General features: G+C 50.5%; 1 protein-coding gene across 1 annotated transcript; it reads left to right on the forward strand.

Moving 5' to 3' along the window:
* The first annotated feature begins 206 nt into the window (after nt 1–206).
* LOC133352682 (fos-related antigen 2-like) lies at nt 207–23,129 on the forward strand. Its single transcript, XM_061568488.1, has 4 exons — nt 207–512; nt 7,947–8,249; nt 16,751–16,858; nt 20,887–23,129. Exons 1-4 carry the CDS (start codon nt 366–368, stop codon nt 21,457–21,459), a joined length of 1,131 nt encoding a protein of 376 aa, XP_061424472.1. The 5' UTR covers nt 207–365; the 3' UTR covers nt 21,460–23,129.
* The last annotated feature ends 1,892 nt before the right edge of the window (nt 23,130–25,021 follow it).

A 25,021-nucleotide genomic window follows, 5' to 3' on the forward strand; every position in this document is an offset into this window, starting at 1 on the left:
ATGTCAAGATTCCCGTGGTGGTGCGGGCGAGATGCGATTAGAAGGCACCGACGGGGCGACACCATCTCGCTCCGACACCCCCGCGCGGAATTCCGGAACAGGGAGGTCACGCGCGTCACTCGGTAGGAATAGCGGCTCGCCCCGCCTCGCCGCTCTATATATTCGTGCTCGCCACATGTGACTCACCAACACCGGGACGAGAGTGAGGAGGCGCGGATAGAGAGGTTTTTTTTTTTGTATACGAGAGGTGTTCGAGGCGTTCAAGCCCAGCTCACGCGAAGCCAGAGAGTCAAGTCCGTTGAGCCGGCCCGGCCAAATTCGGCCGGGCCAGCCATCCTCCCAGGGAAGACGGGACGTGTTGGACTATGTACCACGAGGAGGAGGAGGAAGAGGAGGAGGAGAGGGAGTCGGGCAGCAGCCAATCGTCGGCAACAGAAACGCCTCTTCCTCCTCCTCTACCGACCTGGCTGGATCCCCTGTACCAGATGACAAGCCCTGCAAGCACCTGCCAGGTGAGTGAATTCACCTACTACGGGGTGTGAACGTGGATTGATTGAACGTTGGACTCGCATGTAAGCGGAGTAAGTGATGATGCTGTTGGGTTTTCTCTCATATTATCACGGTTGGATAGGTACGGTGCGAAAGAAGTCCAGGATGTATACAACGCGTTAATATACATGTGTATATACACTCATATACGTTTAGACACACACCCGAATCAGCGTGAATATTACTTGTCACTGAGAGCTATGGTCGGAAACAGAATTTAGGGAGCTGGTATAAATACCTATTCACACACACGTTTATTAAATCACATAGGTACAACATATATTCCAGGTTCATTCGTATGTACAGCAGACACATACTTACATTCATTCACACGTACAAAATACACACACACACACACGTGTTCATCATTCATACACACCCGTATAGCTTTAACAGACTGTTGGGGCAAATTATGTGAGCGAGTAACACGATAAACGAGGGGTGGGTGGCCAGAACGTCGCCCGACCGCCTTAGTCTCCCCACACACCGCACTAGGCTTACACACCGCACCAGGTATACCCGGTACTTATTTGAGGCTGAGTCGACCGAGGGAAGATTCAGGACCGGTCCAAATAATCGTCATTGGTGTTGGTCGTGAGCGGGAATCGAACTCGGGTAGGGCCAGGTTCGGAGCGCAGCGCGCTAACCGCTGCACCACCGCTCCCCAAAGACAATCTCACACACACGTTACATTACACACCTTCTTATCCGCTGTACATTCAAACACACGATATTTACACACGCTCATTCATGCACGCACTCACACATTCATTAATGCCTACATCCGTTCACACACATGGTGTCTGGGCCTCACGTACATTCACCGCACTCGGCACACACGCGTACCACGCGCATGGCTATGGAACTCCGGGGGGGGGGGGCAAGGCAGCGGAGACGCCTCGCCGCGGTCTCGAGACGCCGAGACTCCTCCATGTGGCCGCGTGCGCGCGCGCAGAGCGCGGCCGGGCCTGATTGATGAGTCAGTAGCCACGCTGTTGTGTTACTAAGAGTTGCGCTCTATGATTCATGCGTGACACACACCGCCATCTCCTCGTCTCCCAGAGGAGCCGCTTATGGTGACTCGTGCGAGCGCGTGCACGTGCGTGTGCGTGTGTTGGTATATTTGCGGAGCGGTAGTGTAGCGGTTAGCGCGCTGCGCTATGAACCTGGCGACTCGGGTTCGATTCCCGCTCACGGCCAACACCAGTGACGATTATCTGAACCGGTCCTGGGCCTCCCCTAGGTCGACTCAGCCTTAAATGAGTACCTGGTGCGGTGTGTAAACATCGCCACTGGGGAGACAAAGGCGGTAGGGCGTGATGCTGGCCACCCACCCCCTCGTGTACCGTTCCGGCCTTCATAGGTGCTCGCTAACAGCACTTGCCCCTACAGTCTGTTAAGTCTATACGGGGGATCTTTGTCTTTATCTTTGTTGGTATATTACGCACGGAGACACAGAGGGGGACACCGACTTAGTTGCGCCGGAGAAGGACACGGAGAGAGACACGGAGAGCACGGAGAAAGGCAGACGGACGGAAAGACAGGGAGACGCGACGAGATGAGATGTTGACACCGAGAGACGCAGCGTGGGCGCGTAGAGACGGGGGACACCGAGAGACGGTGAGAGAGACACCCACACAGAGACAAAGGCACGTGGAGAGACTTAGACAATTGGTGGGGGGGTGGGGGGGCTAAAAATGTGGCGGTCTCGTGAATGTGCAGTGGTTGTTGCTCGCACTTAAGGCAGCGCGAACACAATCCCGCTCGTAGCTAATGAATGCGATCTCAGGGTACGAGAGGAGTGCGGATGTGTAAACATTGAGACGAAGCGTCTCGTCTTAATTAGGGCCATTGAACGTGAAATCTTGCCGCGGGGTGTAAATGTAGTGACCGCCGTGCACGCGTATGTAGAGCCGAAAGAGCATAACTTAACGTTAATCAGGGTCACAAGGTCAACCCCATATTTGTATGCACGAGCACACAATTCGGGGGCCACAGTAATAGGTTGCAAGGTGTGGATGCGAGTGTGAGCACGGAGGCGAAGACGACGCTGGGTGTTCTCTGGGCTGGTGAATCACGTCGAGATTCGTGAAACTGCCACGCTCGGAACCCCCCAAATGTGCCGTCCGCTCTTCCGACAAACCAACCACATTGAGTACGCCCCAGAAGATCATGCAAGGCACAACACCCGGCTCACGTGCGCGAGGATGACAGCGGGTGGATGACATCAAAGCACGCACGAGGCTCACGCTGGGACAGACAGTGAGGATAGCAGAAGACAGAAGTCAGTGGGACAAGGATTGCCCCTGGTGCGGCCAACGTGCGGATCGAGGACGGCTGAGGATGAGACATTGAATGCGTATTCAAGTATTGACGATTGTCAATACTTAGGATGAGGCAGGTTATCGATTACACGGGTGACCATTAAGGGCTCGCCAGGCACTGTAGGCTGCATTTGGGGGTTGTGAGATGACCAGCAGATGGCAGCGCTCGTGAGGTCATTGTGACGTTTTCTCCGGGTTGTCTGGTTGCTTCCAAACGAAACTATTTCTTTTTTAATTGTACCATGTAAGATCCACTGAACTATATCGCTCTTTTTCGAATGATAGCTCAACGAAGTGGCTTATGTGAAGCTGTTAAAGAGGCCAAATACTCCAAACGCGTGACGTTGATTCTAAATGTGGAGGGGAAAACCGGAGGACCCGGAGAAAAATCCAGGCGACCACCAGGAGAGAGACACCACAAACTCCAAATACACAGCAGGCGTCAGGATCGAACCCACGAGCTCCTGTACACCAGGCGAGGTAGGTAACATCTCCGAGCCACTGTGATGATGATGAGAGAGAGAGAGACACGCAAACTCCAAATATATAGCAGGCGTCAGGATCGAATCCACGACCTCCTGTACACCAGGCGAGATAGGTAACATCTCCTAGCCACCATGGCGCCCACTAACGAGAAGCAACTCTTTGTTTCAAAACACGAGCTGGACAAACATCCCTCTTGCCGGGCCGTCGTTGTGACGTCTTACGAATTAGAGCGAGGCTGTAAGTGCCGTGCTTGCAATTATCACCACTCTTCAGTGTGTTTAATAACAATGCACAGACGATATTGTCAACTCACTGCAGCCCCCCACACACACACACCGTGTGGGCTATAGGGGGTACCCAACAACTTCCCCGCACTGCTCAAGCGAAGGCGGTCAAAAATCGAGGACCCGTTCAAATGTTCGGTCGCCCAATCGAAACGAATCCCGCTACCGCTCGAACTGATTGGTGCCGGCTTCACGGCGCAGTGAGCTAACCACCGCGCCACCGCTCCCTCCGCTCGTGATCACCTGCGCGGTCACATCGCGTGCGTTGCGAACCGATGTGGTGGTGAAGTTGGGGTGGTGGTGGTGGGTGGTGGGTGGTGGTGGGGGTGGTGGTGGTGGGTGGTGGTGGGTGGTGGTGGTGGTGGGGGTGGTGGTGGTGGCTGGTGGTGGGGGTGGTGGTGGTGGGTGGTGGTGGTGGTGGGTGGTGGTGGGGGTGGTGGTGGTGGTGGGGGTGGTGGTGGTGGCTGGTGGTGGGGGTGGTGCTGGTGGGTGGTGGTGGTGGTGGTGGTGGTGGGTGGTGGTGGTGGTGGTGGGGGTGGTGGTGGTGGCTGGTGGTGGGGGTGGTGGTGGTGGGTGGTGGTGGTGGTGGTGGTGGGTGGTGGTGGTGGTGGTGGGGGTGGTGGTGGTGGCTGGTGGTGGGGGTGGTGGTGGTGGGTGGTGGTGGTGGTGGTGGGGGTGGGTGGTGGTGGTGGTGGGTGGTGGTGGTGGTGGGTGGTGGTGGTGGGTGGTGGTGGGTGGTGGTGGGTGGGTGGTGGTGGTGGGTGGTGGGGGTGGTGGTGGTGGGTGGTGGTGGGTGGTGGTGGTGGTGGTGGGGGTGGTGGTGGTGGGTGGTGGGTGGTGGTGGTGGGTGGTGGTGGTGGTGGTGGTGGGTGGTGGTGGTGGTGGGTGGTGGTGGTGGGTGGTGGTGGGGTGGTGGTGGGTGGGTGGTGGTGGTGGTGGTGGGTGGTGGTGGTGGTGGGTGGTGGTGGTGGTGGGTGGTGGTGGGTGGTGGTGGGGGTGGGTGGTGGTGGGTGGTGGTGGTGGTGGTGGGTGGTGGTGGGGGTGGTGGTGGTGGGTGGTGGTGGTGGGTGGTGGTGGGTGGTGGTTGTTGATGCGAAAGTCAACGAGGGGGGGTCGCGTGCGGAGATGACACGGGGGGTGGGTGGGTGGGGGGGGAATCGATCCCAGAGGAATCGATTCCCGCATGCCGTGGCTAGGAGCGGTCTGGAATCGATTCTGTTTTGGTGGCGGCACGGAGAGGCGACTCCATGCCCACGATTGATTCGAAATGTTGGGATTTGAAATTTTAAAAGTCAACAAATTATTGCTCCTTGTTGCTCAAAGAGACTGTTGTGCAGTAATCTGTAGCTGAGGTGATTAGTACGTGAGTTATTTATTAGTTAGGTTTAAAGAGCATTGTTCCAGTTGTGGATTGCTACTATTCATTGATTTGTTTATTCTGTGTAAATTCTGATTATTTATTGGTGATTATGTGAGTACTTTTATTGTTTTTTTTTTCAACATACTATTTACATGGTGGTATCCTAAAGTATAATAGACATTCAGCTATCACAAACTATTCAGATCCTTCAGTTAATGTTTATTCTGTTTCTGTATCTACGGTATACAGTATAGTAAAACATTGTTTTAATTTAATTCCTATACTCATTAGTGCTGTATTAATCCAGAAATAATTGCGTTGTAAAAACAAATTAAAGGCTTTGTTAGAACCAGTTTTTTGGGGGGGAATCGCCATCCGTAGATGACCCGGTGCACGAACGGAATGGATGCACGTGAGATTTGTGTTCAATGATGCAGAGTTGAGGTTCCGAATGGGAGCCAGTGGCTTGAGAAGCGCCACTCGCTGGGGTAGGGGCCAACTAATCGAGGCCGGGAGCGCGTTTAAGTTACTGAAGACAGCAGCGGCGGCAGCGTCGGAGGCGCATATCTGGGAACGGCCTAGACCAAGTGGCATTGGGTGGCCCCCAATGTGTACGTCGACTCAGGCTAAAGGAGAGGGGGGAAAGCACGGGAAACAGAAAAAAGGCGCACACAAACACCAGGGGAGCCTTGGTGGACGCGGGTACGAAGATTGCAGAGCCGGGGGGCCTGCAAAGCGTGTCACGGCGGTGGGGTAGTGATGTTAAATGAAGCTGTAGAGGAGCGTTGCAAGGTGTAAGCCGAGGAGGATATTAAAAAGTGAGCGGATGATGGTACTGGAGACTCGATTATTCCGCGTGAGCTTTATCCGGGTTGCAGATTAACCGCGCACCTGAGATTTTGACATAAATTAATAACTCGTGGATTTCCCCTTCATCTCAAAACAGTTGTACATTATTCGGGAAATTTTCCTCTTCCTGATGACGAATGCTTGTGTTGCGATCGAAACGTCGCAGTTTTTTTGTTTATTTTATTATTTTTGTAACCTATCTACATGACTTTAGCGAAAGACCCACAGAATATGAATTCCTGCAGTCATGAAAGCTTTAAGTCAAGTTGTACATTGTTGATTTAAAATGTTTTTATTACAAGTCACATGCTTCAACCGAACAAATATGTTGCTCCGGTTAATCCTAAATCCACGTGATCGTCTCTACAGTACAGTGGTTACCATATCTTTACAACGGCGGGCGGAGTTTGATGTTGATTGGCGTGGCTCCGCTATCTACTTAGTGGGTGGGAGGCTTCTGGACTTTTGCAATAAAACAAGATCAATACATTATTTACTACAATTTTAGTTTTGTTCATTAACAGACTCAATTTTCTCACCTTAAACATCATTTATACCTATATGAGTGTTTCTTGGCATAGAGATTTGCGGAAAATTTATATTTTTGGATTATCGGCGATTTTGAATTATTTTTGAATTGTGCGAATAATCGAGAATCTACTGTAGTAATATTATTACAGAGTAGACACATATTTAAAGCGAATAATGTATTCTGGCGGAACACTGATACCAACATTGGTCAATGCAGGATACTGCGATATTGACAACACTAGTTGTTGCACACGCGTTATCACCCGCATGTACATTCAAATCATATATTGGTTTTGATCTTTAGTTGTAGAGTTGTGAGATTGTCAATACGCTCAATAATAAAATAGGGAAATGCCAGCAGATCACGTGCGCTGGATTGTGTCCGTGTTGTTATACAAATCACCAACGCTCAACTGCGATATCCACTTCAGAAAAGGTGGATATCGCCCGTGCATTGTGTATGTTGAATTTCTTTCGCATCATACGTAGCCAAGCGTGTTCATCAGAGGTGCATTGGCAAACCTGGAGCGTGTAAAGTGGTGGCAGGTGAAACAATGCTTGAGCGAGCGACGTTGACTATGAAGGCGTGTGCAAAGTTTCAACGTAAATGATTCAGAATTCTTCTTCTTCTTGAGTGCTGCCTAACGGCGTGTGCGACTTCACGATGATATTGGTCCCGGTCTAGCACGGCGTGTAGAGTTTGTGCTGCTGTTGTTAATTGTAGCCATGTTTTGATGTTACTGAGCCATGTCGTTTTTGGCCGTCCTGGTCGTTTTTTCCCTTCGATTTTTCCTTCCAGGATTTGCTTTAATAGCTGGTATTTGTGGTCGTTTCGGGCAATGTGGCCTAGGTAGTAACACTTCCTGCTAATGATGGTCTTCAGCAGTTGCCTGTCAGTGCCCATATCTTGCACAACTTGTGTATTGGTGGTTTTGGCTGTCCATTCAGAATACGGATTAATTAATCATACTTGATTTGGAGCTTTCGTGACTGCAGGAATTACTCTTTGGTTCTTTCGGTAAAGTCGCGAAGAAAGATAAATAAATACATGATTATGTTGGTGATTCTTCCTTGGCAAGCAAATTGAGGAGTCACTGTCGATAACCAATAAGCAGCGACACCAGCATCATTAAATCATTCCTCAGCAGCATCTTCATGGCAGGTGGCATGGCCCAGTGGTTTGTCTCTCGTTATAGAGGTCAGAGATCCCTTGAGTAGGCCATTGTGTGCTGATGTCATTGTCCACATTTGCCACGTTTGAGAAATTACTCAATTTGAGTTAAACATTACAAGTTACTCACCCCCCCCCCGCCCACCCACCTAGTAGCAGCGCAGAACTTAGGCAGTCGTGTCCAGTTTCTGGCTGACTTCCAGCTGGTCTGTGATTTCCTGCCCAGACGAGAAAGATAGACCGAATGGCCTCTCCCCACGTTTGTTACTTTTTCTGATGATGAATAATAAATAATATGAATCACTCTAGCCGTGCCATCGTGCTCCCACCCATGCTTCCCACCCTTCTCCTCTCCCTCGCACCAATCTAACATGGACATCTCTCCCGTTCAGGGCTACAGCGTGGACGTGCCCAGCACAAGCCAAGGCTTGTTCGTCCCCACCGTGACGGCCATCACCACCAGCCAGGACCTCCAGTGGATGGTCCAGTCGACCGTGATCACCTCCTCTGCCTCGTCGCACCAATACCCCCGCGTCCCACCGCCCGCTTATGTGGAACCGGATCCGGCCCCGCCTGGCCCCAGCTGGCAGGAGGAACAGGCCCAGCAGCCAGGCCCCAGTGGAGCTCGCCACCAGGGCCACCAGGTGGGGTTGGAGGCTCGCTCTCTGGGAGGACGGAGGCGCAGGGATGAAGACGTGAGTATTGTTTGCACGAGAGGGAGGACTGGGCTGTTCTGTCGTCGAGTGCGCGTTTGCCAATTCCACGTTTCTCGGAGGTTCAAACTGGGCACACGTCTAAGCTGGCAGGGCCATCCCTCCGTCAGCCATCAATGAAGGGCCCCGGCTTATTTAGATGTTAGCCTCGCCCACTTCCCTTAGGCTCCACCCACCCATCTGCTAGCACCGCCCACTGCCCAGGTAGCCCCCGCCCACTTCCCAGTCCCTTTGCTCCTATCATGAGCCAAGCCTGAGGTCAGAGGTGTTTTAAATCAAAGGCAAAATCCTCATTTACGAACCTGGGACTGTCCCGGGCAAACCTGGTCATTTGGTAGAATGTCGACCACTGAAAAGCACGCGGGCCCAGATTGAGATCCAGGAAAAGTGACTCAGCCCACTTGAAAACTGCCATGAGAGCTTCAACGGTGCTGCGCCATTCCACGTCAAGTGGTCCATGAAGCTCGCTTTTCACAAGGAGCTGCTCGCTCTTAGCCGGGCTGACCTTGTAAGATGTCGTAATGCCGTAAGGTCAACACCATAATTGGCGTCTCTCACTTATGACAACTTCAGGTCACGTGTTTACTTCAAGCAACACAGATTGGGATTTAGAAAATGAATAGATTTTTTTTTTATCATAGAATAGCATAAAGAACAATCATAAAGTTCTGAGACTAGAAACGGTCTGTGCCAGGCCGCACTTACCTGGCATCACTATTCATATGAACTGACTGAAAACTTTCTTCCTCGGCTGCACAGCTGTGCTTTTCATTCTCTCCAGTGCAGCGTCCAACCTGTGCGTACGTACGTGCGTGCGCACCGACTGTACGCGCGATCGCGGTTACATTTCCATATCCGAGACAACTCTAAGCGCGACCACCAAAAATGCCACCCTGCGGCACGAGCTGCCGTGACTAATTTATGAGATGTAATTAATCTGCCACCGCATCCCACTCGACACCAGCGCGACCGCGACGTCCGTCGTGTCTCGCGACACCCAAACGCTTACTCGAGTTGAGTTACAGCTCAGCCACGAGACACGAAGTGGTGCCACCTCAACGCAAAGCGAGACGGTTCGATTCTCGATTACCGCTGATCGGTAATTTTCGGTCTGCGTGGTTTTTTCCGGGAGTACGATGTTGTTGTTGTTACACGACAGCGTTGAGAGATGTTTGTATGCTTATTGACATACTTTTGCACAGTATGTAGCCAATTGCACTCATCGGAGGTGCAGGGGGAAGGACAACAAATTAAACATAAAAAGCAGTTCCAAACAATTGAGTTAGATTATTTAAAAGTGCATAGCTCCAGTGGCTTCCTAATATCGGAAGGAAGAGCGTTCCAGACCGCTGCAGAAGCGCATCTGAAAGAGCGCGATGCAGTGACCGTCTTAGTTCAATGGCAAGGCAAAGCCGCTGCTAGGATGACCAGAGTTCGTGGGATGGTTTACGCTCCTTGACGAGATCGGCAAGATATTGTGGTTCATTTGTGGCGAGCACTTTGTGTGTAGCGAGTGTGACCCTAAAATGTATTTCGTTTGGTAACCGGAAACCAGTGCAGCTGAGCGAGTGCTGGACAGACATGATCAGAGCTTGCAGTACCCCGTCGCGACACGTGCCAAAGAATTTACTACACGCTGCAGCTTGTTTAATGTTTTGTTTTTCCAGACGTCCCGTAGAGTAGTGAGTTGCAATAATCGAGCCTTGCCGATGCGATGCTACACGCCACCGTGTTGGCTATGTCATGACTCAGCTGTGGTCAAATGTGTCGTTGAGCGCTGATATGAAAATTGCAGAACCTGACGATATCTTGCACGTGGTGATCAAACGACACAATCTGGTCGAGTTTTGTGCCGAGGCTCTTTAGATGAGTAGGAAACTGAATCCTGGAGTCTGCGACCGCCATACCTGATCCCCCCCCCCCCTATCCCCTCAAATGTTTTCACCGGAGCCTGAGTGCCGACCAGCAGAACCTCCGATTTTTCCATCCAGCAGTGGGTTGATCATGGCTGATGATGGAGATGTGAAAAAGCAAGACTCTGCCCGAGACCATAGCCCCAACAGCAAATGTAGAAATAACCCCTACCCCATATTCTTGGTTCTTTCGGTAAAGTCACGTCGAAGGGAAATAAAAAAATAATATAAATATAAAACAATACAAATTCTCACGACGTTTCGACTGCAACACAAGCAATCGTCATCAGGTGTGAAATCCACAGCAAGAAAATTTGATTTTTTTTTATTTTCTCCAGTCACGAAAGCTTTAAATCAAAATGCAACTCCTACACCCTCCAATTAAATTGCATGGATAGCATTACGCGTAGCCCCGTAATCCCACGGCACATGTTATGCATGGTGGGTGCCCATCCAAACATTATCCAGACTCGAACATGCTTAGCTCTCTAGATCTTTGTGAGGTTGGGGCTCAGTGCGGGGAAAGTTCTTGAAGGTCGGGGGTCGGCAGCCTGTGGATCTTTAAAGGCACCGCTTCGTGCCGTCAGCTATTGAGGACCCCACCGTCTGGAACTCACCACCACATTGCATCGCGGCTCTTGAAACGTTGAGTTTCTTAAATTATTCGAAACAACAACAACAACAACAAATGTCTCTTCTTGTTATGTCCGTTGCCCGCCGCCGCTGCTGCTGCAGGGCACAGCAGGGGGGCACGCACGCGGTCGCCTCGTGAGCACCGCACCGTCAATCACCGAAAGCAACAAAATATTTTTCTTCTTGGTTCTTTCGGTAAAGTCACGTAGAAGGGAAATAATAAAATAATAAAAATAAAACATAATAAAATAATTCTCACGACGTTTCGGCCACAATACAAGCAGCCGTCCTCAGGTGAAGACCAGGTCTGTCGGGAAGACAGCGTCTGAATGAGACGCTGTCTTCCCGACAGACCTGTTCTTTTATTATGTTTTATTTTTTATTTTTATTATGTTTTTATTGTCTTATTTTTATTATTTTATTATTTCCCTTCTACGTAACTTTACCGAAAGAACCAAGAAGATTAATCCCTGCAGTCACGAAAGCTTTAAATCGAAAAAAACTAAATATTAAAAATACTTTTTTTTAAACACGCTTTAATGAAATGTACCGTACTCGTAACGGCAGAACTCCACGACTCCAGGAAGTGGCCCCGCAGCTTGTCATAGCGTACGGGACCGTGGTGATTTATAGGCAACGTGAGTTGAGCGTGGACAATTAGACCCGTCAAAAATATTGTTTAAAAATATATGTTTTAAATTTTTAATGATAGAATATAGTATTGTCATCAGTATGACATAGCTATACCAAGTTTGCAGTCGATACGATATTGGGAAGATGGTTGAAATTGAGTTACAAGATTTGAGGATACAATAGACAGTGAGTTAAATAAAAGCGTGTACAATGTTTAAAAATATATATTTTTAATTTTTTATGATAAAATATAGTCTTGTCATTAGTATGACACGAGTATACCAAGTTTGCACTCGATAGCACATTGGAAAGTGGGTAAAATTTGAGTTAAATTATGTTTTTTAAGGATACGACAACAGACGGAGTGAGTTAAAAAAAATTAAAAACCCACGGCATTGGGCCTCATGCCCAAATGTAAGCAGGGACACCACCGAAAAAAAAATATCTTTGAGACTCAGTTGCGCTCATCCTGCTAACATAATTGTCGATTATTACGAATGCCGCTATTCTACACAAAACGACGGCCCATTGTTTGCATCACCAGTCACAACTCACCCGATCATTTACCCGTCAGTGTTATATTAAACCGGCGGCCAAGATTACAATGCGGTGGTGGTGGCGGCGTGGTGGGGGGGTGGAGGTCGACACGTGCGATCGGCACACAGTCACGGCGCAGGAATGCGCGCGTCTCGTCCGATCGCCCGTGCGCCAAGCTTTCATTCGGAAGGCGCGTTCGGTGAGTGAGTGAGCGAGTGAGTCATCGTCACTTGAACCGCGGCGCTGGGCAGTGGGGCAGCGTCGTCATTGCGTGGAGGGTTCGCGATGGCCGGGAAGGGCGTCACTGAAGGAGGGGGGGGGCGGATTCGGAGGGAAGGGGGGGGCATTTGGGTTCGGATCCGAGTTTTCGGCTGTGGTACGGTTGGGGAATTGTGGTGTTTGTGTAATAAAAAATAATAAGAGGAATTTTGCCTTCGTGGCAATTAAACAGGAGGTGTTAAGATATTCGAACGCCAAATAGAAACCTTTTGCAAGGAATCGAGTCTGCATTAAAAGGCCGTCCTTTTAATGCAGCGTAGTGAGTTGGGTGCACTGAGTCAGATATCAATATAGCCGAGTTCGATCCCGGCCCCGGCTAGCGATGGTGATAACTGAACGCACCCTGCTGCTGTACCCCTCCACCAACCTGCACCGGCGAGCGTGGGCAGGTAAAGCGAACCCACTCTCGTGAAAGTCGCAGAGAGGACCTCATCTCGAAGTAGATTGACCGTCGGCGTGCATTGTAAAGTGCCCCGTTAAGGCCGCTATATAAATGCGAAACAGAATAGAATAGAACGTGAGTGAGTGAGCAGTCGATTCGATCGAGGTTGTCAGGGTGTAGAGAGATGGTCTCTGCCAGGTCATCAGCACACATAATGGAAAACATCTTCGTAAATTAGTTTTTTTATATACGCTTATAATTCGAGGCTCAACACATTTGGCAATCACCGTTACTCTAAAAGTAACAAATATAACAGGTACCGTTGTGGGGCGAGAAATACGGGCTAGGAGCCCAAAACGTTACACGATACGGGTGTTTTTTTAATGCAAGCGACATCACCTGCTAAGATGAGATCTGCGAGTGGCCGAGTCTCTTCCACCAGGCCCGTTGAACCACGGGCGGATCTGCGGGTGACGCCTGATCCTCCTCCATACAGAGGGGCTTGTTAGCTGCTGCAGTGAGAACCCTTGCGAGTGGGGGGCCATCTCGACCAAGGGCCCAGGACAACGTGAGCCGAGCGAAAGCAATCACGGTGCAGGCTCGGAGTGGGGGAGACTTGGCGGCTCCTGGATGCTGAGAGGCAGGAAGGAAAACCGAGTGGATTGGAGAACAAACAACTGTTTGAGTCAGTGCCGGATTGAATTATCCTAGTAGCACAAGTAGCTACATATGCTATGGGCCCCGCACTTTCAAGGGCCCCGCGCTAAATGCTTTCAAGCTATCAATTCCGGTTCAGTGATTCTGCACTTGCTCTATTACTATAGTACTATACCGCCTTCAACTTTTACGGACGACTGGGTGTTTAAGGTTATCGATTTGTCGTATTATCTGGCTGTATAGCAAATGGAAAAATACAATTACTTTACTATGCAAGTACAACATTTGTGTGTTTAATATTGACGTGTTTTTTTTATTTAGGGCCCCTTTGTAACATATGCGACCGGCCCCGCACGAGCTTAATCCGGCACTGCTTTGAGTCACCCTCTTGACTGTTAAGGAAAGTAAAGAAGTTTGGGGTTGTGGACTCCGGCTCTGGCAGTGGCCGCTCAAGACCGACGACAGAGTGGCAGCCCGTGACGGCGGAAGACGCACGACCGTGGAGATGGAGCGATGAAATTAGCTCGCGACCAGGAGCCAGATGGATTGTGGCATCGCGAGGTCATTATGAGATGACAATGTCTTCTTTGTTCTTTCGGTAAAGTCACGTAGAAGGGAAATAATAAAATAATAAAAATAAAACATAATAAAATAATTCTCACGACGTTTCGGCCAGACGCTGTCTTTCCGACAGACCTGTTCGTCACCTGAGGACGGCTGCTTGCGTTGTGGCCGAAACGTCGTGAGAATGATTTTATTATGTTTTATTTTTATTATTTTATTATTTCCTTTCTACGTGACTTTACCGAAAGAACCAAGAAGATGAATCCCTGCAGTCACGAAAGCTTTAAATCTAGAGACGGCAATGGTTCGGTAGGGGTTTAGGGGAGTGTATACAGCAGTGAATAATTATAAGGTATCTCCTCCTTAACAGGGGGGCGGCGGGGGGCAAATGAGGCTAGACGATAGGGAAGGGTGGGAAAGGGACAAGGAGGGGGGGGGTGATCGGGTTCATTGTCTGGGCTGGGGGTGGTGCTGTGAGTTGAGACGCAGTCCCGGTTTAGCAGCGCCGTCCACTGACTCATAGTTAATACAAATGCACCCCCCTCCTACGACAGTGCTCGACAATGCTGCATCACGGCATGCTAATTGCTCGGGACTGCAATAGCAACAATCGCGATCGTTCACGGCTTCTTTGTCGTCCCGTGGCTGGGCGGAGGCCATGTCTGTCACTGCCTGGCCATACTTCTCCACGGTGGTCAGTCAGTGTGAGTCGGCGAACGGCGAAGGGACGGGATGACGAGAACCGGTTCACATTTCCAGGGTGTGATTTGTCTAATGTTTTGTGCGGTAAATAGTAAGGGATTTGTCACGTAAACAAAACGCCAATTAGTGACTATCTTCTTGGTTCTTTCGGTAAAGTCACGTAGAAGGGAAGTAATAAAATAATAAAAATAAAACATAATAAAATAAAATAATTCTCACGACGTTTCGGCTACAACGCAAGCAGCCGTCTTCAGGTGAAGAATGAGACACTGCCAAGCTCCTAGCTCCTAGCTTGGCAGTGTCTCATTCTTCACCTGAAGACGGCTGCTTGCGTTGTAGCCGAAACGTCGTGAGAATTATTTTATTTTATTATGTTTTATTTTTATTATTTTATTACTTCCCTTCTACGTGACTTTACCGAAAGAACCAAGAAGATATTTTATTTTATTTCCATTATTAACTTTTAATTTTATTTTTTTACCTACGTGACTTTACCGAAAGAACCAAGAAGAGTATGCAACCATTCCCGTGTTTGGCCGCTCCTTGTGGAGGTTCGCGGTCGAAGGCGAGTGGCCTCGCCGGTGAACACTGCGGGTGATCAAACCGAAACACCGAGCGGGTCCGCGTGACCGCGCGCGTTCCTGATTCGCGTGACATCGCTCAAAAAAGAGCGGGAGATTGTGTGCCTCGACGTTATGGGGCCGTCCATAAATGACGTCACGCACCTAGGGGGGGGGGGTCAGATATTTGTGACGATGTGTGACGAGGAGGGGGGGTTTGAGAAATGTGACTTCACATCAAAATGCGCAACTTTAAATACATATAGACAACACGTTCTACTGAATTAAATAGACTTTTTAATAAATGTTTTCTCCTACAACATCAGAGTGCAGCGGCACATTAAATACGCACTACAATGACAATAGTTTAAAGCCATTTGAAGCATGTTTTTTTTTTTGGGGGGGGGGGGCAGAGCTGTGTGACGTCATATTTGAGGGGGGGGGGTCTGACTTTTTGTGACGCCGTGTGACGAGGGGGGGGGGGTCAAAAATCGTCCAAAATCGCCGTGACGTCATTTATGGACGGCCTCTATGGTCCAGAATTTGTTCAATTTCCTTGCGAGTTGACGACATCCACAAGGCACCATTGTCTCCCCTGAGTGTCAAACTAGTGCAGACGAGACCAGTCTGCGAATCGCAGTCTTGCGAGAGAGGAGTGGTGACCGTGTGTCGTATGTTGCGCTGTGAGGTTGGACTAAAACTCAACTCGATGTGCCAGTCGTCTAAAGCCATCCTCCCCCTCGTTCCTGTGGCAATGATGAATTGTCAACATCAGGTCACTATTCCATTCAAGCATCGATATTTTTTGTTCTCTTGTTTGTTCATTGACCAAAACTAAATATTTGCATGTAATTTGCATAAACAACAATGACGCGTTATCGCCACTGTTAGAGGCAAGAGATTGTGCCCAACTCCAAAGTCGCCATCACCAACACCCAACATCACCTTCACCCCCCCATCACCACCACCCCCACAACATCACCATCACCACCACCCCCATTACCACCACCACACCATCACCATCACCCCAATATCACCACTACCCCCCCCCCAACATCACCACCACCACACCATCACCATCACCCCCCCCCAACATCACCATCACCCCCCCCCCCCCATTACCACCACCACACCATCACCACCACCCCAACATCACCACTACCCCCCCCCCAACATCACCACCACCCCAACATCACCATCACCACCCCCCCAACATCACCACCACCCCAACATCACCATCACCACCCCCCCAATATCACCACCACCCCAACATCACCATCACCACCCCCCCAATATCACCTTCACCGCCACCCCAACATTATCACCACATTCATGTTACCATCGCCACGCTCACATCACCACCCCAACATCACCATCACCCAACATCACCATCACCACCCCCCCAACATCACCATCACCCAACATCACCATCATCACCACCCCAATATCACCTTCACCGCCACCCCAACATTATCACCACATTCATGTTACCATCGCCACGCTCACATCACCACCCCAACATCACCATCACCCAACATCACCATCACCACCCCCCCAACATCACCATCACCCAACATCACCATCATCACCACCCCGCTAACATCTCGCCGCCCTCCTGTGCAGCTCTCGGCGGAGGAGGCGGAAAGGCGCCGAGTTCGTCGCGAGCGGAACAAACAGGCGGCCGCGCGCTGCCGAAACCGGCGGAGAGAGTTGACGGACAGACTACAGTCGGTGAGGAGACACACTCACACACGCAGACACACTCACGCAGACACGCTCACGCAGACACACTCACTCACTCACGCAGACACACTCACGCAGACACACTCACTCACACAGACACACACACGCAGACAGACACACACACGCAGACACACTCACATAGACACACTCACACAAACACACTCACGCAGACACACTCACGCAGACACACACATGCAGACACACTCACTCACGCAGACACACTCACGCAGACACACTCACATAGACACACTCACGCAGACACACACGCAGACACTCACGCAGACACACACACACGCAGACACACTCACGCAGACACACTCATGCAGACACACACACTCACATAGACACACTCACTCACGCAGACACACTCACTCACGCACTCACTCACGCACACACACACGCAGACGCTCACGCAGACACACACAGACACACTCACACAGACACACGCGCACAGACACACACACTCACGCAGACACACTCACACAGACACACACAGACACACACACACAGACACACGCGCACAGACACACTCACACACACAGACACACTCACGCAGACACACACAGACACACTCACACAGACACACGCGCACAGACACACACACTCACGCAGACACACTCACACAGACACACTCACATACACAGACACACACGCAGACACACTCACGCCGACACACACACTCACGCAGACACACACGCAGACACACTCAGGCAGACACACACACTCACGCAGACACACGCGCACAGACACACTCACATAGACAAACACACGCAGACACACACACTCACGCAGACACACACACACGAGCACGACAACCCACATTCGCCACCTGTGTAGCAGTGGTGTCACCACAGTGCTCGTGCCAGGTTAGGTGCACCTTAAGCCCATGTGGAGTGTGGAAGGCTGGCTGACAGGAGGTCACGGGACAGACCCAGGTGCCGTGGGTTTACTGACTGAGATGGCTGGCAGATGCATCAACTTTCCTTCATACTGTGCCATCATTGTTGTGAGCATCGCTCCTCTGCCCTCCTCTGTTGTTGGAGAGCGACTGCTTTCAACTGCCCAGTAGCTTCCTTCACAAGCCTCCTCTGCAGGGGCCGATCTTGACACCATTGGCAAGTCCACTCAGTTCCAGTGATTATCTGGAATGGTGTCCCTCCACTCTACACAAACAAGCGTTAGGGCCATCCTTCATATGCTTTCGAATTCTCAAAGGCTCTCCGATTTCCTTCGTTTTCTCCCACGCCTCTGAATGTCCTTAATAAGTTAAAATTGTGCATAAATGTATTAGTGAATGTGTAACTGTGGCTGAGAAGACCCGGAGCTTTTTATGGAGCGATAGGTCGGGCAGCTTCCACAGAAGATTGCACAGCTGTTGGAAAGGTAACGTCACTCGTGTCTATGTACGTTGAGCTTCTTTTGCACCATACGTAGCCGTGCTTATCGGAGGTGCGGGGGGAAGGTCAACAAGCTTAACACAAAAAGCAGTTCTAAAGAAATTCGTTTTCAATCGAGATGATTTAAAAGTGCGCAGCTCCCTTTGGCTTCCGAATATCGGAAGGAAGAGCGTTCCAGACGGCCGCAGGAGCGCATCTGAAAGCTCCGCGCGATGCGGCGACCACCGCTTTTGTTCGATGGCCACCAGCCACTCGACTGATTCGAAGTTAAACCCTCCTGCTGCCAAACCGGAGATGGTCATTATTACTCCGTCCACGTATGAGAACTCCTCCACCCTTTCCATAACTGCCCTGTTTTATCGTGGAGAGCTGAGGAGACGGAGTGTTTTGATGACATGAAATGCCCACGCAATGAAACTGCATGGCCAGGAGTCAGAGCCATTTCCTGTTCACCTCAAGCCAAGAGTATTTGTTTCACAGAATAATAACTCAAGAGACCACGACATACCACATACCCATATAAGTGACAGGGATGTCCTCTAACCCATGCAATGTTTAACATCTTTGACCACGTTACAGGAACCTTTCCATGGCGGTACTAGAGACATGTACATCTGGTACAAGTGTCGTGAAACGCAATCCTCATGAAGACATTGCCTCGTGTGTACGGGAATTGGGAGAGGTGCCGTTGTGGCAAGGGGAATGCGGCACCACAACAGGGAAACTCCGGGGATGGACTGCCGACTCGTGGCGCTGACTGTGAGCACCATCAGCACCCCCTGGGTGGATGGAGCCCTGGGCATACACCTCTTGGGGCGTGACGTTGAATTGTGACGTCGGGTGTGACGTGGATGTGACGTGGATGTGACGTGGATTTGTGACGTGGGGTGTAACGTGGGGTGTGGGATGTGACGTGGGGTGTGACGTGATTGTGGGGGTGTGTGATCGGCGGACAACCGCGTGGCTGTCAGTATAAGAGGGCTCAAGGGAGTTGAAGGAGAGTGAAGATTGGCTTAAGCCTCGAGAAGAAGAGAGAGAGAGAGCGGCTGGGCTGCGTGAGCTCTACACAACAGCTGTATTATAATAATAATAATGATACTCGCCTTTTGCCCGTCCTAGGACGGAAGCTGTAATATTTACGTAAAGAAACGTCTGCATATAGTTATTTACTTGAGTAACTTTCAATAAAGATACGTTAAATTTTAAGCGAATTTGCGTTAAAAAAAATGTCTTGCTTATGATAGTAATGACGGGGGGGAGGGGGGGGGCTCTTTTGCAGTGACGTCACGCACGCATGTAGCACTGCTGCTGCGTAGATTTGTTTTTGACCGTCACTTTCCGTAAAGAAACGTCGTCATATTTGAAGCGACTTTGCGAAAAAAATATATCTCTAGACTCGACCTTCTTCCGCGTGAGTGTGAAAATGCACCCGCTCATGATTATTTAATTATTAATGACGTGGGGGGGGGTGCGGCATGTGGAGTGACGTCACGTGCGTTACACACATTTCTGGCCTATTATAGAAGACACGCTACTCATTTAGACAAGTGTGCAATCGTATATTGTATTGTTTTACGACGTCGTTTTGCCCATCTGGGTTCAAAAGTGCAATATCGTCTTCCCTTACTATTGACACAGTAAATGTAAGCGACGTTACACAGATAAAATAAGAGGTTGATTTATAGACGAATATCCCCCGTGCATAGCATTAACAAACTGTTGGGGCAATATATTTTGCTGTGACAGTTTCACCTGAAGACGGAAGCTTGTGTTGCCTCCGAAACGTCGTGATTTTTTTTATTAATTTTGATTTCATTTTTTACCTACGTGACTTTACCGAAAGAACTAAGAGTATGTTGGGGCAAGTGCTGTCAGCGATCAGCACCTATGAAGGCCGGCACGGCACACGAGGGGGTGGGTGGCTAGCACCAATCCCGGCCGCCTTTGTCTCCCCACTGCTAATGTTTACACATTGCAACTAGGTACTAATGATTTTAGGTTGAGCCGACCTCGGGGAAGCCCAGACCTTGTTCAGACAATCACCACAGGGGTGAGCTCTGGCCAGGGATAGAATCCAAGTGGCCGGTTTCGCAGCGCAGTGCGCTAACCACTGTGCCACCGCTCACCCAAACCCGCACACAATTACATCGTCTGATAGACCGCTTCCCCTCGATGTGTACTCTCTCTCTCCCGAGCCAATCTTGCTTCTCCTCTCCCCCACCATCTCCCGTCTCTCCCTCCCTCCGTCATTCATCGTATCTCCCTCCCCCCTCCCACCCCCCAAGTCTCCTCCTCCTCCCTCCCATCTCAGAGCCGCTCTCAGTGGTGGCAATGATGACGACGACGGTGACGGTTGTGAATGGCCACCTCTGCTGCTGAACCTTCGCTGCGTGACGCTGCGGTGTCCACAACGATTGAATTCGCCGGCTCTTTCCCCCCACCAGCCCGATCATTATTGTCGGGGGCGGGTGGTTGGGGGGGGGGGGATGGCGGGCGGGGGGCCCCGGGAGGAGGGCGATGCAGGCTAACGTTGGAGCAGCAACGTTTGCCTGCGCAGCATTGCGCATTCCGTGCGCGTGCCTGTCCGTGCGCATCTTGCGTTGCGTGTGCGGGTCGCAGGAGACGGACGAGCTGGAGGACCGCAGCACGGGCCTCCGTGCCGAGATCGAGACGCTCAGCAAGGAGAAGGAGCGACTGCAGCTCGTGCTCGCGGCGCACAAGGGCTTCTGCAAGATCGCGCACGAAGACGACGTGGAGGACTGCGCCCTCGCCACGTCCGCGCACCTCGTGTGCGTGCCGCCCCCCTCCTCCAAGAGCGAGGGGGAACTGCAGCTCGGCTCTCAGCTGCAACAGCTGCAGCAGCAGCAGGAGTGTGCCGAGCCGTCGGCCGGAGCAAACATCTCAGGCAGCTACTACTTTGACTTCGAGCCCATCGCCGGGCCCTCTTCGTCCGCGTCATCTGCCGCCACGGCTGCGGGCACCTCCACGTCTGTGGGGGGTCCCTTCCCGTCCACCTCGGGTTACCACCCGTTCTTGCTGCAGGGCGCAGGTCCGGGCCAGGACGAGGGGAACCAGGCGGGTGGCGACGCGCCTCCGCCGCCGCAGCAGCAGCAGCAGCAGCGCGCGCCCGGCAGCAGTAACGGGGAGCAGTCGTCGGATTCGCTCAGCTCGCCCACGCTGCTCGCGCTCTAGCGGTGGAGTCGTGGAGGAGGAGGAGGGGGAGGAAGGGGTGCATGAGCTTGCCTTTGTTTAGTTCCTCGGTTGCCCCGAGTCTCCCAGCCGCGCTCCGACAAAAGTGATGACGACGACGATGGCGGTGATGATGGTGATGATGGTAGTGATGATGGTGATAATGATGCGGTTTTGGAGAATGTTTCTTTTCTGCAACCAATGCAACTCGCGGCAAGCTTCGGCACGGGGTAATTTCTTTGCCAAATTTTTCGTAAAATTCCTTGGCAGCTCACGATCGAACGGACGTTAAACGCTTCCTTCGTTGTGACTAGTATTGATCATTGCTTTATTACTATTTATTTTTTATATATATACATGATTTTTAGATATACATACAGTATATGTGTGCGCATGTGTAAATACAATATGTGTATGGTTGGCATTGGCCGCGCACATTCACACAGTCACTCCACTGCCTTAGAAATGCATGGGCATTTTGCTCGGCTATCTCCGGCCACTGCGCCGTTGTGGTCATTAACGTCTTAGTATTTATACTTAATATCGCACACACCTTGGGCATTAGCCACACACACACACGCGCGCGCGGCGTTTTAATGCCTTCGTGAATGAACGCACGAATCCCTTGCGAGATTAGAGAGAGGAAGTCGCCTCTGCCAGTAATAATCTTGACGCGGTCGAGGATAAATGTTGCAGGCTCGTAATTTCTCGCTGATGGAGAGAGCCTCCAACTAGTACCTCCAGAGTGTCGCTCCAGAGGGGTGTATTTTTGTGTTTTGCTCGATTTTTTCACATCGGACAGACGTCTTGGAAGCGTTGGGGCGTCACCCACACTTTACACACGATCGGCCTCTCGACTTTGGCGTACACATTTCGTGCCGTTGGGTGGACCCACAGGCAGGGGTCGTCGTTTCTTTTGTACGTCACGTCGCACTCGGGCATTCATTCTCTCGGAGAGTTGTCGCAAAGGGGGCCTTCTTTTGGATTTGAATGCACGCGCAGGAGTAGATATCTGCGTCTCTGCGGATTTTAGTTAACTCGTGTGCGTACAAATTGCTCCGTGATGTGGCCTTTGGTGTTTTGGGACCAGATTCGCACAAACATTTCTATGAAACGACCGGAATGCGTAGCCCTAAAGTTCTAACCCTTTTTCTGGCAATGGATATTTTAAAACTGTACCACGCTTTTGTCAATCTACTGCAGGACGGAGGCCAAGCCACGCCACGTCGGTGTCAGGGGTTTGTACTCTACGATGGTGGCCACTGATATGGCGAGCGATATCTGGAATGACGCCGTCGCTCCGGAGGTATTGGCGTGTTTTTTCCGCTCAAATTCGGCCAGAAGAACGTTCAGCAAATGTAAATCATCCCTCTTTGTCTGACTTCTTTCGCAAGACAATGAGCCCAATGGTTTATTAAACTGAACCAAAACATAATTTGCTGGTTTAAAACAGGCATTGCTTGGCCAGCATTTATTTCCTTATCGATGATGGTATTAATTGTACGTGCGATGAAACGATGTCAATTACGGCTGTCGTATTCCGCGCGATCCAAGAACCCTGATTCCGAGTCTCAATGCATGGTAAGGGGCGTGACGATTAATCGATTTCGATTTAAAGCTTTCGTGACTGCAGGGATTCATCTTCTTGGTTCTTTCGGTAAAGTCACGTAGAAGGGAAGTAATAAAATAATAAAAATAAAACATAATAAAATAATTCTCACGACGTTTCGGCCATAACGCAAGCAGCCGTCCTGGTCTTCACCAGAGGACGGCTGCTTGCGTTGTGGCCGAAACGTCGCTGAGAATTTGATCTTATAATTTATTTATTTATTATGTTTTATTTTTATTATTTTATTACTTCCCTTCTACGTGACTTTACCGATATAACCAAGAAGATTAATCGATTATCACCCCCTCCTCCAGCAAATGGCACACGCATCGGGTAAGGGTGTTTTAGCGAATAGATGTTTTAGATTCGTACACGGTGTAATCCCTTCACGTGACCCCGTCCAATCGTCAATGAAACGCGTGGAGTCCCCCATTACACTCGCGATGCACCCGTTGACTATACAGGATCCATGCTTCAAATGTGCGAACGTTTCATCGAGACTTAATACACGCGAATAGCCATGATGATATTTACAAAAAATATCAACTACAACAAGGTCCTCGTTCAATGCGGTAGATGCGTTCCTGAAAAGTTGCCGCGCTGAGCGAAAAACGCGTTCGGCAAAAACAATTTCCCCGTAAATAAATGCAACGATAAAGTTTGGCGGCATGCGATGCAGGCACACGATGTACGGACGCACGGTGCAAGATGGCTGGACAAATAACTGTTACTGTATCATTCCGCGTGCTGTATCGTACCGCTCAGCCACGCAGCTCAAGAAAGTAGTTCGTCGTCGACAGCTCAGACACCGCACTATAACAGGGGGGTCCCACGTTATAGCGGAGCGCGTTCCGCGTTGCGCAAGAAGTATTCCCCAAATGAAAGAACCGCGCGTCACAGTGAAGACGCGGTTGCGTGCACGCGCGTTAAGCGAGGACTTGCCGCATTGAGTCGAATAGCTTACGCTCATTCCCGCACCTCCGAAAGAAGTTTAACACACGTAATGGTGATAAGTCGTCGAAGGGCTGTAGTGAGGAGATCCGGTTAATCGGAGTGGCCCTCATTCGCCCACGCCCCCCCGCCCCCCACAACACATAAACTTAATCGCGTTTTGTCTATGCCGCGTCACAGGATTATTGAAACTCTCGAAACATTCCTAAAACGGCACTGCCATTGCTGATGTTGTGACTCCTGCTACTTCTGAGCAAAGGCTTCCACACGCCGTATCGGCCGTGGGGTTCGTTTGACCATACTTCACCACGCTGGATAACGCAGCTTGATGATTACGTGAGCGCACCCAGGATCGGTTCAGCCTTCACTCGCCACTGACGTTAGCCGTGGCTGGACATAGAGCTCTGGCCACCCCGGGTTCGGAGTCGAGCGGTGTGCGAAGCAATGCGCCACCTTTCCCAACCTCTGTATTTATTCTTGATCACGACTCAAGCGTTCGGACTTCGTGCTGCACGTATTGTGAACCTCTTTTTTTATACACACACACACACATTTTATACCGGGACGCTGCCCACGCTGGAAATGTGCAAGCGATGTCGACGTCGACGACCTGGATGTCCATGCAGCTCTACGATCCCGATGAGATATGGAAGACATTTCATTGTCGGTGTCTGCAAATCCACCGTCCTGTTTACATTCGGAACTCGCGTCGTCGCGGTTTATTTTATTTTTGCATAACGAGAGGCTCGTTGGTTGTTTATGCAAAGGTGTCTTATTTTTTTAATGATAAAAAAAAATCTATTTATGAGGATAGCGATTCAATATTTATTGATCAACTGGCAACTGGATGGTGTTCCCGTTTCCGCGTGCGTCGAATTTTGAGGGCGAGTTTGTCGAAAGCCGAGCGCGTCGTGGTATTCCGGCCTTCTGAGGCATCACAAACTTTGTTTTTGTATCTCCGTGACGAAATAAATGTTCACTTAAGCTCCGTCAGCCGATGCGACA

Source organism: Lethenteron reissneri, chromosome 41 (assembly GCF_015708825.2).
Source record: "Lethenteron reissneri isolate LAM-NWPU_2019-01 chromosome 41, ASM1570882v1, whole genome shotgun sequence".
Taxonomy (NCBI): Eukaryota; Metazoa; Chordata; class Hyperoartia; order Petromyzontiformes; family Petromyzontidae; genus Lethenteron; species Lethenteron reissneri.